At 31.3% G+C, this 15855-nt stretch overlaps 1 protein-coding gene across 3 annotated transcripts; it reads left to right on the plus strand.

The window, feature by feature from the left end:
* Nucleotides 1-1691: 1691 nt before the first annotated feature.
* Nucleotides 1692-14855, plus strand: LOC101495600 (myosin-12). 3 transcript variants are annotated; one of them, XM_004488532.4, is made up of 40 exons: nt 1692-1903; nt 2023-2151; nt 2900-3043; nt 3145-3290; nt 3432-3588; nt 3866-3924; nt 4006-4165; nt 4242-4391; nt 4482-4618; nt 4706-4852; nt 5035-5136; nt 5487-5544; nt 5626-5727; nt 5816-5853; nt 6081-6207; nt 6313-6483; nt 6575-6706; nt 6860-6966; nt 7229-7289; nt 7399-7576; nt 7709-7914; nt 8172-8291; nt 8400-8498; nt 9323-9538; nt 9848-9987; nt 10418-10519; nt 10637-10817; nt 10893-10940; nt 11418-11477; nt 11675-11845; nt 11949-12101; nt 12190-12396; nt 12831-12980; nt 13070-13140; nt 13245-13344; nt 13450-13500; nt 13580-13636; nt 13988-14068; nt 14208-14290; nt 14433-14855. In XM_004488532.4, exons 1-40 carry the CDS (start codon nt 1901-1903, stop codon nt 14572-14574), a joined length of 4746 nt encoding a protein of 1581 aa, XP_004488589.1. In that variant the 5' UTR covers nt 1692-1900; the 3' UTR covers nt 14575-14855. The 3 variants fall into 3 exon arrangements, with proteins under 3 accessions (XP_004488589.1, XP_012567542.1, XP_004488591.1); XM_012712088.3 differs by lacking the exon at nt 10893-10940; XM_004488534.4 differs by lacking the exon at nt 1692-1903 and having other exon boundaries at nt 2910-3043.
* The last annotated feature ends 1000 nt before the right edge of the window (nt 14856-15855 follow it).

Below are 15855 nucleotides of genomic sequence, written 5' to 3' on the forward strand. Positions count from 1 at the left end.
GGTATATTGAACCACAAAATCAATCCTTTAAGTTTAAATTTTTCCTCGAATTACTATCATGAAATGTTAAGATCTAATTGAAACATTGGAATAAGTTGATTGTTCATGCTACTTTTCAAGTGGAAGGGGGTAATGACATTGATTATATTGATAAACCTTTATTAACATGTTTTTATGGCTATGCATATATCTAACTTGGTTGCAGAGAAAATCAATAATGAAGACCATTTTTAAAATTTGATTATTGTTTTTTGAAGGATTAATACGAGAGATATATTATTACAGTATTTGATAGAATTTTTAATGATTAGAAGCTTTCAATTGCACAAATCATTGTTGAAAATGATAAACAAGACTAACTATGTAAACAAAATATAACTTTAAAGATCAAATTAGAAAAACTAAATTTTGAACTTAAGCAGAAAGTCAACCAAACTTAAAAAAACCATATGTATATTTTTGCCATAATTTTTTTTTGTTAAAAATAAAATAAATATTTTTATTAGTTTTTGAAGAAAATCATATTCAAATAAAAGAGAGAGAGAAATATAAAATCTCTTTTAAACAACAAATACTTAAAAATATTTTACTCTTATCCATTTTATTCAATAATTATTAATGGAGATATCTCACTCAAAAACTGAACAAATTAAAATATCTCCATTTTATAACTATTAAATCTCAAAATCACTTTTTTTTATAATCTTTAACAAACAAACCCTAAATCACTTTTTAGTCATATAGTAATCTAAATATGCACTTATTTATTTTTACTCCGTACTTTTGATATAAACTTAACATCCTAACCCAAAAGGAAGGAAAAAGAAAATCAAAAATATTATTTTTTAAGGGTGTGCATATAATTTTTTAAAGAAACTTTTTAGGAAATTTTATATTTCTACTAATGGAATAGAAGAGACAATATACCAATTATATATAATAGTTAACTTGTATATAAAGTTCTGGCATGTTATCTTTAAAAAATTTACCCAACCCTTTTTTATGCAGATTGGGGGTAGAACATATTAATCTTGCTAAATTAAGATATATAATCAATCATGCATTAAATTCTTTACCATGACTGTGAATGCTACCACTGTGATTTTAACAAACTATAATTATTGCAACAAATAACACAAGCTGTGTATTATGAAATGTGCCACCCTACCACACCGAATAATGCACCTGATCACTACTACATAACATTCAAATCAATTAAATCAAAATTATCATAAGTACCAAACAAAAACAAAAAAATCAAAATTATCAGCTGGACCTGGACGGTGGTTCATTCATCTTATGTCCTAAGCAACATGACATGACCCCACTTATGTGATCATTTAACAGGCTGCATACACATGAATTGAATATTCTCATTTTTTTTTTATACTTTTTATTTTCTTCTAAGTCTTCTTTTGGTGCCAAGTCATCATCTGAAAAAACAATTACTCCCTCCCTCTCTCTTTATAAGTGATTTATAAAATTCCACATATATATTAATTATTTTTTTACTAAAATACATGTATTTAATTTACTGTTGAGAAATATAATTTTCTTTTTATTTTTTTATAATATCAATAATTATACAGGTAAATATGAAAATGTAATCCACATTTTTGACAAAGTTATTACTGTACTTTTCTTTAATATATGTTAGGAATAGAATAGTGACTACAACTTTAATTAGCTTTAAAAAGTTATCCATACCACCCTGCCATTTTCTCTTCTCCTTTCCTTTTGGACAATCCTTTCTACTTTCTGAGTTTCTACTAAACACACCACCATTACTTGACATACACCTCCTTTTTCTTTCTATCATCTTTTCAAAAATATTAATTCATTTTGGTCTAGTTCATCAAGCCACAATTCTGATTTTTGATGATCAGTAGAATATAGCGTCATGGTTAGCTTCTGAATTATGAGTTTTTGAGTTTTGCTTCTGTTATTGATCTACTTATAACTTTTTTTCTTTTGGATCATATATTGTTAACTTTTTTGCTGTCTTTGTTTTGAATTTTTTAGGGAACACCTGTGAACATCATTGTTGGATCACAGGTTTGGGTTGAGGATCCTGAGATTGCATGGATTGATGGTGAGGTTACTGAAATCAATGGCACAAATGCAACCATCATTACAACTGAAGGGAAAACTGTAAGCTTTCTACTTGATCATGAAACATACTCATGAAAGCACTGTTCTTCTTTAGTGAAACTGAAACAATGGGGAACTTGATTAGAATAATTCCAATGTTAACATAACAGGTGTTTTACAGAATTTTGCTCTTTGACTAGAATAGAAATGACAATCTATGTAACACTGATCTAAGACTGGTGTATGACATTGACGTATCTGGTTACACTCAAATACTTTAAATTATTACTTGTGTCTACATGTCAGACTGTCTGGGTTGTGTCCGATGTTCATGTTTTTGTCGGTGTTATATAGATGGCTACTTTGGATCCAAATGATGGAAAGGGAATAACTTGAAGAAAGAATTGTAGGAAATTCCATCACCTTTAGTCCTGTTTTATTAGTCCTTTCAATGGATTTTATAGAATACTGCTACATAAGAGTTATGGAAAAAATAAAATTATAGTAGGATGCTTATGTGATTTTATATATAAAGCTAAAACAGTACTAGATGTCAAAAAATAAAAAATACTCCAAAAGCTATACTTGATAGTCAAGCCAACAATTTGATTGAATTTTTCTAAGTTCACAAGCTCAAGCAACATAATTTGATTGAATTTCACACACCTCAGTCTTATCTAGCCAGAATCATGGCCCAAATTCAACATCCTCCCTCCAAAAATGTATCAATATACTCATAATTTTGATGCTTGAAGTGCAAGAATAAAGAAGCATATAAACTAAACATTAGCATAATCCTAAATTTCAGGTTGTTGCAGATATTTCAAGTATATACCCTAAAGATACAGAGGCACCACCTGCAGGGGTTGATGACATGACCAAGCTAGCATACCTTCATGAGCCGGGAGTCTTGCATAACCTTTTGTGTCGTTTTTCTCTCAACGAGATATATGTAAGTCACAACCATATAATAAACTTCTCAATATATATTTTTTCTGACAAATAGTATAAAGGAAAGGATCAATATCTAACTATTATTAATGAAATAAGCAGACTTATACCGGAAATATCTTAATTGCGGTGAATCCTTTTCGAAGACTACCACACTTGTATGACATTCATATGATGGAGCAGTACAAAGGAGCAGCATTTGGTGAGCTGAGTCCTCACCTTTTCGCCGTAGCAGACACCTGTTACAGGTATTGATCAATGTAGAATTTGAGATTAAAGGAAATGTACTATCAGTGTAAAGTTATTTTACATTGACAATCGATCACAACTCTTGTCACATGAAACTTAGAAATCAAATTATTATAGATTTAACTATTTTAATATATCAGGGCTATGATGAATGAAAATGGAAGTCAATCTATTTTGGTAAGTGGAGAAAGTGGAGCTGGTAAAACTGAGACAACTAAAATGCTAATGAGATATCTAGCTTTCATGGGAGGTAGATCTAATACAGAAGGAAGGACAGTAGAACAACAGGTTTTGGAGGTGAGATTGAACCACTTACAATTTACTACTCCTTCCGTTCCTTTTTAACTGTCACTTATGTAGAAACATTATGTTTTTTATTTGTTTTTCGTTTTTCAAATGACTTGATTCAATCAAAAAAACAAATAATTCTATCAAAAGTAACAAAATTTATTGGTTTTTTGGTATATGTGTAAATAACCATAAAAAGAACAGCAACTAAAAAGGAATGGAGGGAGTAGTTATTTCTTGGTTAACTCAAATAAGGAATATATAGTTACATTGTAAAATTCTTCAGTCCAATCCAGTGTTGGAAGCATTTGGAAATGCCAAAACTGTCAAAAACAACAATTCAAGGTAAATTCTATAGATGTTTTTTCTCAGTTCATATTTTTTCCATTTGAGTTTGTCTTACAAAATTATTGGAGGTTTTTCCAGTCGCTTCGGTAAATTTGTTGAAATTCAATTTGATAAGAATGGAAAGATTTCCGGAGCTGCAATCCGAACATACCTCCTTGAAAGATCTCGAGTTTGCCAAGTTTCTGATCCGGAGAGAAACTATCATTGCTTTTACATGCTTTGTGCAGCTCCACAAGAGGTAAATTCTTCATAATATGCTGAAAAAAAATTAGTACTACATGACATATCATGAACTGTTAAAATTTGCATGATAGGATTTGAAGAAGTACAAGTTAGGCGATCCAAGACAATTCCGCTATCTAAATCAATCAAACTGTTATGAAGTGTCGAATGTAGACGATGCAAAAGAATACTTGGAGACAAGAAATGCAATGGATATTGTAGGAATCAACCAGGATGAGCAGGTATTAGGCCACTGCATAACATTTTTATGAAGCATTGCATAGATTTGTTTTTATCATCAAGACATGATTCAAAGAAAATTCTCTCCACAGGACGCTATCTTTCGCGTGGTAGCTGCGATCCTTCATCTTGGAAACATCGACTTCGTCAAGGGAAATGAAGTTGATTCTTCCAAATTGAAAGATGAAAAATCCCTCATCCACCTTCGAACAGTTGCCGAGTTACTCATGTACAAGCTTTGATCTAACTGTCATATTCATATAACTCCTAGGATTTGCATTCATTGTCCTTTGACAGTTGATATGTTTATTTTCAGGTGTGATGAGAAATCATTAGAAGACTCGCTTTGCCAGCGTGTCATTGTTACTCCTGATGGCAACATCACGAAGCCTCTAGACCCGGACGCAGCTTCTTTGAGTCGAGATGCTTTGGCGAAGACTGTCTACTCCAGATTGTTTGATTGGTAAAAATAAAACAACCATTAACATCATCATGTATCAGCATTCACTAGTACTTGTATACTTCAATCAAAATGCAATATAAAGCTGCTCTTAGCTTACTTTTTTTGTTTCTATTATGTAAAACTTATTTTAAGTTTTGATACAAGGAGTGACATATTTTGTATGCCTTTTTCTAATATGGCAGGATTGTGGATAAGATTAACAGTTCCATTGGTCAAGATTCTAATGCAGTAAGCCTAATAGGAGTCCTTGATATTTATGGATTTGAAAGCTTCAAAATCAACAGGTAAGTATGGTACTATCTTTGTCCCTTTTTCAATTTTCACATATATTAAGAAAAGTATGTAGTGTATTTATTGCGTTCATTTTGTGTATGAATGTTCTTCAAATACTCTTTTGTATATGAATGTGTTTAACGATGACTTTTCATCTTCCAAGACACTTGGTAGTATTAGTTATGAGTATATTTGGAAAAAGATATTAAATGTATCAAGTAATTTTAAATTAGGCTTATATTTAGAGACAATTTTTTTCTTCCAAAAGGGAATTATAATTAGGGACAGATATAGTAATTATCTGTCAGAAAGACAATTTATACATCTTTACATTATTATCTCATTTGTTCTGCATTTACAGTTTTGAGCAACTATGCATCAACCTAACAAATGAGAAGTTACAGCAACATTTTAATCAGGCAAGGTTATAACTTCTTAATAAAGCTTTCACATCATTATTGATGCAAATGCATAATATTGAAATGGAACTTTTTGAACAGCATGTATTTAAGATGGAGCAAGAAGAGTACACAAAGGAAGAAATTGATTGGAGCTATGTAGAATTTGTGGATAATCAGGATGTTCTTGATCTTATTGAGAAGGTAACTTGAGACTTATCTAGCAAATGGTTTGTGCAAGACATTTTCTACCTGATAAAATTGTGAAATTATTTATTTGTCACACATGCAGAAACCTGGTGGAATTATTGCTCTTCTTGATGAAGCTTGGTATGTCATTTTGGACACAAAAAGCTTTGAGTGGATTAAAAATTTCAAAAAAGATAAGCATGTTTGATTATAATATGCCTACAAAAGAGTTCCTCAATGCATGAAAACATTGTAGTACACAATTTAAAAGCATGAAAGTTGCTATGACAAATTTTATTTAACTTCTAAGTAGGAAGCAAAATCCAAAATAAAAATCATGAATGTTAATTATATACTAAATTTTGTAGCATGTTCCCCAAGTCAACTCATGAGACTTTTGCACAAAAGATGTACCAGACATACAAAGTACACAAGAGATTCAGCAAGCCGAAACTTTCTCGAACAAACTTCACAATTAATCATTATGCTGGAGATGTAAGTGGAGTAAATTCTAAACCCTAAATCTTGAATATTTTTTGCAGCTATATGGTAAAAAGACATAGATGATAATTTCTTTTCATAAAACATTTTGATGTATAGGTCACATACCAAGCAGATTATTTTCTTGATAAGAATAAAGATTATGTTGTAGCAGAACATCAAGCTCTTTTATGTGCTTCCAAGTGCACATTTGTTGCTAATCTTTTCCCTCCTTTACCTGAGGAAACATCAAAGCAATCAAAATTCTCTTCCATTGGCTCACAATTTAAGGTAAGAGTAGTTTTTTCAGCACTGATTTGTGCCACATGTGGAAACTCTCAATACATGAATTACTTTTTCTGAATCAAATTTTAATATACAGCAACAACTGCAATCTCTCATGGAGACACTAAGCACCACAGAACCACATTACATAAGATGTGTGAAACCAAATACAGTTTTGCTGCCAGGAATATTTGAGAACTTCAATGTCTTAAACCAGTTAAGATGTGGGGTGAGTTTAATTTTTCCTATTGTCTATGAAATGTAAGACTGTTTAGTTATGAAGCACCGATTCACATATGGACACTCGATACACACTGCCACAACGGCACCAATAGTAATTTGAGAAAATTTCACATATTGACCTTTACATCATTACTTGCAGGGAGTACTTGAAGCAATTAGGATAAGTTGTGCTGGATATCCAACTAAAAGAACATTTGAAGAGTTCCTCGATCGGTTCGGAATGCTAGCCCCTGATGTCCTTGATGGGTATAGTTTATGAGATTAATTGTTAGGCACTATCGATGTAAAACATTTTACACATGCATCCAATTCAATCACACCACTGACGATGCATACAAATTAATTTCATAGTTTATTCTAATACACAAAAAAATGAAAATGGTCTTTTCTTTAAACTTTGATTGTCACATTCTTATGTTAATCTGCTTGAAGCTTCACATGAGAATAAATATCATAGAAATATATCTTCCATCGTTCTACAAGATAATTAATGCTTTCTTCTGTGCAGATCTGATGAGAAAAAAGCATCTATTGCCATCTGTGATAAGATGGGCTTAAAAGGCTATCAAGTAAGTCTATACATGGACAAAAATGATATAGAGAAGAAAAAATAGGCATAAATATCAGGAATAGTGTTATAAGCTCTAATGCATTACCTCTAATGATTATTTCAATCAGATGGGAAAAACAAAGGTATTTCTCAGAGCTGGTCAGATGGCTGAATTAGATGCGCGAAGAGCCGAAGTGTTAGCCAAAGCAGCTAGGCTCATACAGAGACAAATCCGAACACATTTAGCGCGAAGAGAGTTCACCAGACTGAAAAAGGCCACAATTCATATTCAAAAGAACTGGAGAGGTATCTTCTCTTCACAAAAAATAACTTGCATATTTTTAGTACATGTCCTCCTTTTCCAATAAGTGCATAATTTTTAGGTTTCTGTTCTTAAAATAACTGACTTGACTTACTTTTCTTCGCGTTTTTTTCCAGCAAAACTTGCACGCGAAGTCTACGAGCATATGAGGAGAGAAGCCGCTTCTATCCGGATACAGAAACATGTTCGTGCACATAGAGCAAGAGTGTATTATACATCATTACAAGCATCAGCTATTGTTATTCAATCAGGGTTGCGAGCATTAGCAGCACGAAACGAATATAGGTACAGAAGAAGAACAAAGGCTTCAATCAAAGTTCAGGTAAGAACAACTTTTATAAGGATTACATAACACCAACATAGATCATAGATAATGACATACATATTGAAATAATTTGGATTCCTTCTAAACTTGAAATAAAAAGGCTCATTAAAATGTTCATCTAAAGTATCATTAATAAAAATTTGAAGAAGCTTAAGATACAAGCAATCCAAATATCAAATTATATCTACTTCTGTTTTACATTGAGAATTCTTATTAGATAATTTCCTATTAACCAATTTTATTTCTTCTGACAGACACTATGGAGAAGAGTTCAAGCTCTTTATAATTACAAAGAGCAGAAGAAAGCAACTATTACACTTCAATGTCTTTGGAGAGCTAAAGTAGCACGAAAAGAGCTCAGAAAGCTTAAAATGGCGAGTCTTACTTCTTTGAATCACTTTCTAGAATTTTATGCCAAGTCATATTTATAAGAATTTATTAGAAAAATGTTTCAAAAGTAACAATTTTAAATTGTTGTGTAGGCTGCAAGGGAAACTGGTGCACTGAAGGAAGCAAAAGACAAATTGGAGAAACGTGTTGAGGAGCTTACATGGAGACTAGATATTGAAAAGCACATGAGGGTAGGGACTCTTAACTAATATATGGTGTTACTCATCCACCTCCAATGTTTATTCAAAATGCGAAAAGAACTCTACTAGATTGGAGCTTCTCATAACATCATTAATCTCATTTTTCACGATTGAGTTTTTTCACTACTGGATCTTATAATCGAAAAAATGCCGACAAAAATATCCTGTCTACTTCCATGATTGTGTTTTACGATTTTTTTTTTTTAAATTAAAATAATTTCCTTGTTAAAATTGTGGTTTGGACAAAGCCACCAAATCTTTTGCCTATTAAAACTAGGTGATTGTTCATCTAGTCCTAATGTTTAATAGATTAGAGAATTTGATAATATTTTTATCCAAAGCAAAGTGCAACTTTCAGTTATTTCAGAATGCAACACCCGGTAAATATATTTTTTTTACCCGGCCTAGGGTTGCTGGAACTGGCTCAATATGATAGTTCTAGGTTTAAGCTTATTTTACTTTGAGAAAATATTTTCTTAATTTATTTTTTTTTACAAAATTGTCTGTTATTTTAAAATAATAGTGCATTTTTGCAATTAAAAATTAAAATAAGAAATGAAAGGAGAAACAATTTCTCAAAGTAAAGGATTTTTGTATGTTTCGGATTGAAACCTGAAACTTCGCAGGTGTGTGAGTTTTTGGTGGTATTTACTGTTTCATTTATGGACCCTTATTTTTTATTCATGATAATTTATTTTCAATGAATGCATAACATTAAAGTTCATACTATTCAGAATAGTAGTCAGAAGAAAAACCTTGACTATTAATGCAACATTTTATCAAACCTACTAATCATGAAAAAATATAACACACAGGTTGACCTTGAAGAAGCTAAGGGGCAAGAGATTTTGAAATTACAAAATGCATTACAAGAAATGCAAGGTGAGCTAGATGAAGCTCATGCTGCAATTATACATGAAAAAGAAGCAGCAAAAATAGCAATTGAACAAGCACCACCAGTAATAAAAGAGGTACCTGTTGTGGATAATACCAAGCTGGAGTTACTGACAAATAAAAATGAGGAGTTGGAGGTAAATCTGAAAGAAAAAAATTCTTAGATATTTAGCATTTTTTTACTTTCAGCAATAAAATGCTGGGAAATTAAAAATAGATTAGGGAACATTTTCAGTATACAACTCTCATGAGAGGAAAACTCTGGTAAATTTGAGTCTAGTTCCACTTGGACCAGCATAATGTTGCATAATCACAATATAAGAAGAATGATACATAAAAAAATATGCATAATCACAATCCATGCAAACAGCAGAGCATGTATAAATATTTTGCACTTGACACTTATTATGATGCCAAGAATCTATATTGAAATTCTGAAAATGCAGAATGAAGTACAAGAGCTGAAAAATAAGATAAAAGGTTTTGAAGAAATGTGCTTGGAAATTGAAAAGGAGAATCAAATAAGGTTGAAAGAGGCAGAAGAAGCACAACTTAAAGCAACACAACTTCAGGAAACCATAGAAAGGTTCTTAAGTACTCCCTCCCGTTTGCTTCTATTTATAAGAGATAAATATGTTATTTTTCTCCTTTAAAATATGAAACATAGTATACTTTTTTAGTATATTAATTATTAAAATTAATTTTATACCTTTAATTTATAACGTGTTAGCGAGTTTCATATAAAAACTACTAAATGGTATGTTCTAAAAAGTTTAATTTTCATACATTGTTATTGCATCACAACCATCTATATGTGTGACTTTAGAAATAGTTATAATTTTAATGATTTGAAGGTTATAATTGATCGATAGTATAAAAACTATTTATACTAACAAATGTTTATAATTTACATCATTTCTTAATACATAAGTTAGTATTAACTCATTTGAATGTGCCTGTGTGATTTATTCTTTTGTTTCTTATAAATTGTTACTCTCTATTTTTTATTACTACAGATTAGAACTGAGTTTGTCAAACCTTGAGTCTGAGAACCAGGTTCTTTGCCAGCAAGCTTTGGTAGAATCAAAAAATGAAGATCTCTCTGAAGAAATCAAAATGTAAGATACAATATATTATTTTCATCATTTACTAATTACTTTTTTGCTGCTAATTATGCTGATAATAATAATTAATTCAAATGACATAAAATACTGAAACTTTCATTCTGTTTACAGCCTCAAGGATCGGATAACAAATCTAGAATCAGAGAATGAATTTCTAAGGAGCCAGGCAGCAGTTGTTGTAGAGCAGAAAGTTCATCCAGAAAAAGTGGAAACTGATAATCAGGAAGTTGCTGTTGTACAACAGATTCAACCAAGAGCTATTGTTGAAGATAATATGACAGCACAAATCAAGGTACAAACTACTTTAGTTTGAGATTTTCCTTAGAGTTATTTCATTATGTGCCAATTATCTTTTATGATGATGCAGGACTTGGATAATGGAAATCAAACAGAAGATGAATGGCATGCAAGAAAAGTATTTCCAACTTACTACATTTAGGACAGTTTGTTATAGTTTTTTTATAAATAAAAAAACCACTTTTAGGTGGTATTCTTTTCCATTTAGTTAATTAAAAAATGATAATTAAAAATAAATAAATAAAAACTCTAAAAAATTGCTTAGTATATGAACTTGTTTTGAGTAGCTTCTATTGAAAATAATTTTCATAGAAATTTATGAAAAAAGGGATTTTTACTATAATAAATAAATGCATAATAACTTCTGTTTCATTCTCATCATTGTGATGTCTTTGAACTCATTTTTGCTTAAAAATCATAGTACCTTGGGCTTTTTCTAAAAACCTCTAAAAAATAATCTTCGAAACTAGTGAATATCAAAATCACTTATTTTTTTAATTTTTTAATCTATAACAAACTGAGTTCCCATCTTTAGGAAATTGTGTTAGTAATTCATAACAGTGTGTTGATTCAAATAATTTAATAATGTTTCTAGGAACCAAGAATACCTGTTACCATTCTTACAAAGCAAAGATCACTCACAGAAAGGCAGCAGGTATGTTTTGATATAGAGATTTTGAGAGACATTGAAGTTGTACACCTATATAAACTATGAAGCACGAACACTGGCACGGATACCAGATACCAGACACGACAATGAGACGTCGACGACACATCTTAGATCAGAGGTGTCGGTGTTACAGAGAATATAAATGGTACCTTACAGTTTTAATGTATATCTGTTGTAAACAGGAGAGTCATGATGCATTGCTCAAGTGTCTAATGGAAGATAAGCGTTTTGAGAAAAATAGACCTGCAGTTTCTTGTATTGTTTATAAAGCACTTCTTCATTGGAGATCTTTTGAAGCAGAGAAGACACATATATTTGATAAAATTACTCAAACTATCCGATCATCTATAGAGGTACATACAATCTTCCAACAACTTCAATACACTTTTGGTGTTTAAGAAAGTCATCAACTCATTTTGTTGTGTGAAAACAAATTACCAATTTATGTTATGGCAGAGTCAAGAAGGAATGAATGATCTAGCATATTGGCTTTCAACAACATCAACACTTCTATTTTATCTACATTGCACACTCAAGGTCAGCAACACAACTAAGACATTGACGCGTAACCGAAACTCGCCTGCCACATTATTTGGCAAAATGGCACAAGTAAGCTATCAAAAAACTACAAAACATCAGTGCATTTAGATTTAAATCAATGTTAAGACTATAATGGGGTTTGATGTTCAAAATGCAGGGTTTACGTTCATCTTCAATGGGAATGGGGATTTCAAGTGGATACAGTGGAATGATGGAAAAGCCGAATGATCAATCTAAAGTGGAAGCCAAGTACCCTGCTATTCTATTTAAGCAGCACTTAACTGCATTTGTGGAGAAGATATATGGAATGATCCGTGATAGTCTAAAGAAAGAGATTAATCCATTCTTAAATCTGTGTATTCAGGTAAAGTAAACAGCATGTTTATGACAAAACTTCCAATGTGCAACAAGAAATTGAATATTGGTTGATTAGGGTAGCGTTTGAAGAACTTAATTAGAAGTACACAAACATAAACACTATAACACACATGTCAGACAATGAATCGTGTTGAACACCCATTCAATCTAAAGTGAAGGTGCTACATAAGTTATAAGCACTTGTGTAAGAGCTTACGAAAATAGTTAATGGCATGTTCATTAGTTTTTAGCTTTATTTCAATAAGTTCTACAATATAGGTTTTAAAAGCAGCTTACAGCTTATATGGAAGCAGATTAATTTAATTCCCCATTAGACTATAGAAATACATAAAATTACTTAATAAACACTTGTCTAATGAGTGATTAATTAAGTTGTTTATCATAACACACTTTTAATAAATCTCTTACTACCATTGACAGGCACCAAGATCAATAAGAACCAGATCGATAAGAGGGTCATCAAAAAACATCCATTCAAATATAGTTGCAAAACAACAAGCATTGCATATGCACTGGAAAGGCATTGTCAGCAAATTAGATCATGCCTTGGCTATATTGTCTGAAAACTATGTAAGCATGAATCACTCACTCTCTTAATTGCTTTGTTTGAGCTACTCAGAGAATATAGTTCTCAATATTCTACATTCTTGTGACTTCAGGTCCCTCCCATGATAACAAGGAAGATATTTAGTAGAGTTTTCTCATACATGAATGTTCAACTTTTTAATAGGTGAGCTGAATTTCCATTCAATTGCACTTAACATCTTGGACAAGTAAATGTTGATTCAATTTTATACAAATTCTCAAAATTTTATGATAACTATGGTCTTGCAGTTTATTGCTTCGTCGCGAGTGCTGCTCCTTTAGCAATGGAGAATATTTGAAGGCAGGTTTGCATGAGTTGGAACTATGGTGTCTCAAAGCAACAGATCAGGTAGCTTCAAAATATTAGACCAGAACTTATGACTAAGCCAAAATAAAGCAGAAATTCTAGACTCATTTCTTCATCTTTTCTTTTGTATTTTTATGTGTTTTACAGGGGTCATCTTGGGATGAACTCAAACACATTCGCCAGAGTGTTGGATTTCTGGTATACTTTCTTGGATAATGATTCACTCTTCTATTCCCTTTCCATAATATTTAATTTTTAAATTGCTTTGTCAATGCAGGTTTTGCATCAAAAGACTCAAAAATCATTGGAGGAGATCACAAATGAACTATGCCCGGTAATGTAACTAACTCATGTATCAAAGACAACATAATAGCATAATGAGTATCTAACTGTTTCGAGCTTGAACCTTTTTGGATGAGAAGTAGCTTTTCTTTAACTTAAGGTTTTCTATCTAGAATGACTTTAACATTGAATTTTATATGTGAAACACTGAAACATACATGTACGCATTGGTAACAATTTGAGAAAATTGAAGTGATTGAATGTAACCACATGTTGTATCAGACACCTGACACGCCTTCAATTTGAAGTCTCGGTGCTAAATAGAATTTTATCAAAATCACATGTTATGGAAAGGAGGAATGTTCTAACCTATCATTTCTTGTTTTATTGTTCACTCTATTAGGTTTTAAGTATTCCGCAATTATATCGCATTGGAACTATGTTCTGGGATGACAAGTATGGAACACAAGGATTATCTCCAGAGGTAAGTCCTTGTCTCCTCAAACATGTTCACCTTTGCTACATAATAATTTTGTGTACATCTTTTCTAAGCTTTTGAATTCATTTGAAGTATATGATGATAACTTGGAAACAACCATAAGTTGAAATATTATTTTGTATAGGTGATTAGTAGAATGAGAGTACTTATGACAGAAGACTCAACAAACATACTCAATAACTCATTCCTTCTAGAAGTGGAATCCAGGTAATTAATTATTAACAAGCTCTTAGATCCATTTTAATTTTTCTTAATTTACTTTCAAGTTCACAAAAGTCATTTTCTATCCAAAGTAAATAAATTTTACTGACAAGCATGCTATTGTACATGTTCCTTGCACAAAATTCAGCATTCCATTCTTAATGGAGGAGTTGTTTCGGTCGATGAGCGACATCCGCATATCAGATATGGATGTGGATCCACCAAAAATCCTAAGACAAAGGTCTGATTTCCAATTCTTGTTGCAGCACATTGATAGTGACTCTCAGTGAGCTAGTGAAAGTTTGGTGCCTGCTGATAGATAGTTTTGGTTTCTGATTTTTGATTGATTTATTTTTGGTGTGGAGTGATGAGAGTAAATGAGTGGTGAGGTGAAGAATTGTAATTATTGTATATTCATTATTGTAATTTTTTCATTTGTTTTTGACAAGATTCATTTTTTATTAACTTTTGTAAGGCTTCTTGTTAAGAAAGGCCACAATTAATTTTGACATTGTTGTATAATGTTACTTCAAAAAGAAATGAAATGATTGAAAGGTTGGGTTTAGTTCAATTTGGAAATTTAACAAAACTATTTATCTTCATTGGGAAAAGTAGAAGTTGTAAGCTTGCAGGAGGGAGCTATTCTATTATGTTGTTATTAATGGTTTCCAATTCCAATGATAGAGGTTTGACATTGAAAGGATACATCAGTTACTCAATTATCACTCTACATGCATTCCCCTTACCATGTAATACCCATAAGAGTAGGGAGAAAAATGCAAATCCCTTTTACTTTGTAGTTTTTTTTTTTTTTTAATAGTATGGTAGTAAGATTCACACGTATTAAGTGTAGAGAAGTAGCATGTCTTAAGTTCGAAGTCATGTCTATGCAAGTAGATATTTCTACAACTATCAATTAAGTCATACTTATAAAACCCTTATACTTTGTAGTTACTATTTAGCAATGATTTTTTTATATAACTAGTATATATTTCACGATAATTTTAATTTTTGAAAGGGTAAATCGTTGATGGAACAAACGACTTACCCTATGACTTATTTATTTTTCTAATTTAAAATAAGTCGTTGCATGGTCTAACAATTTAGGATTTTTTTTTATTTATTTTAAATAATTTTTTTAGCAAAGTCCTTCCATAGGTTACGGATACAGGTTTTTGTAAACACATATACAAGGAATATAAAAAATCTAGAACCTGTCAAGAGACTTTTTAAAGTACTATAAGGAAAATACACTATCCAAGACTTACAAAAAGAACATTTTTCCTTTAGGTTACCTCCTTTTCTATAGGCAACTTTATTGGGGCGAAAATATTTTTTATATATGTTTTAACGACAACAAATACTATAAAATAAATGTTTAAATTTTATTAATGATGATTGCACTTGAGTTTCATTTAAGGAACATAAATCACATAAGTGGACAAGTTAGAGATCATTCACATCAATAAGTGCATAAGTATGTACTCAATGATGAAATACTCAAAGTAGCATCAGAAGATATTAGAAGGCTATTGTTTGAACCTCAAGAGAATTAATCGAGGGAATAAGAA

The sequence above is a fragment of the Cicer arietinum genome, chromosome 1 (assembly GCF_000331145.2).
Source record: "Cicer arietinum cultivar CDC Frontier isolate Library 1 chromosome 1, Cicar.CDCFrontier_v2.0, whole genome shotgun sequence".
Classification (NCBI taxonomy): Eukaryota; Viridiplantae; Streptophyta; class Magnoliopsida; order Fabales; family Fabaceae; genus Cicer; species Cicer arietinum.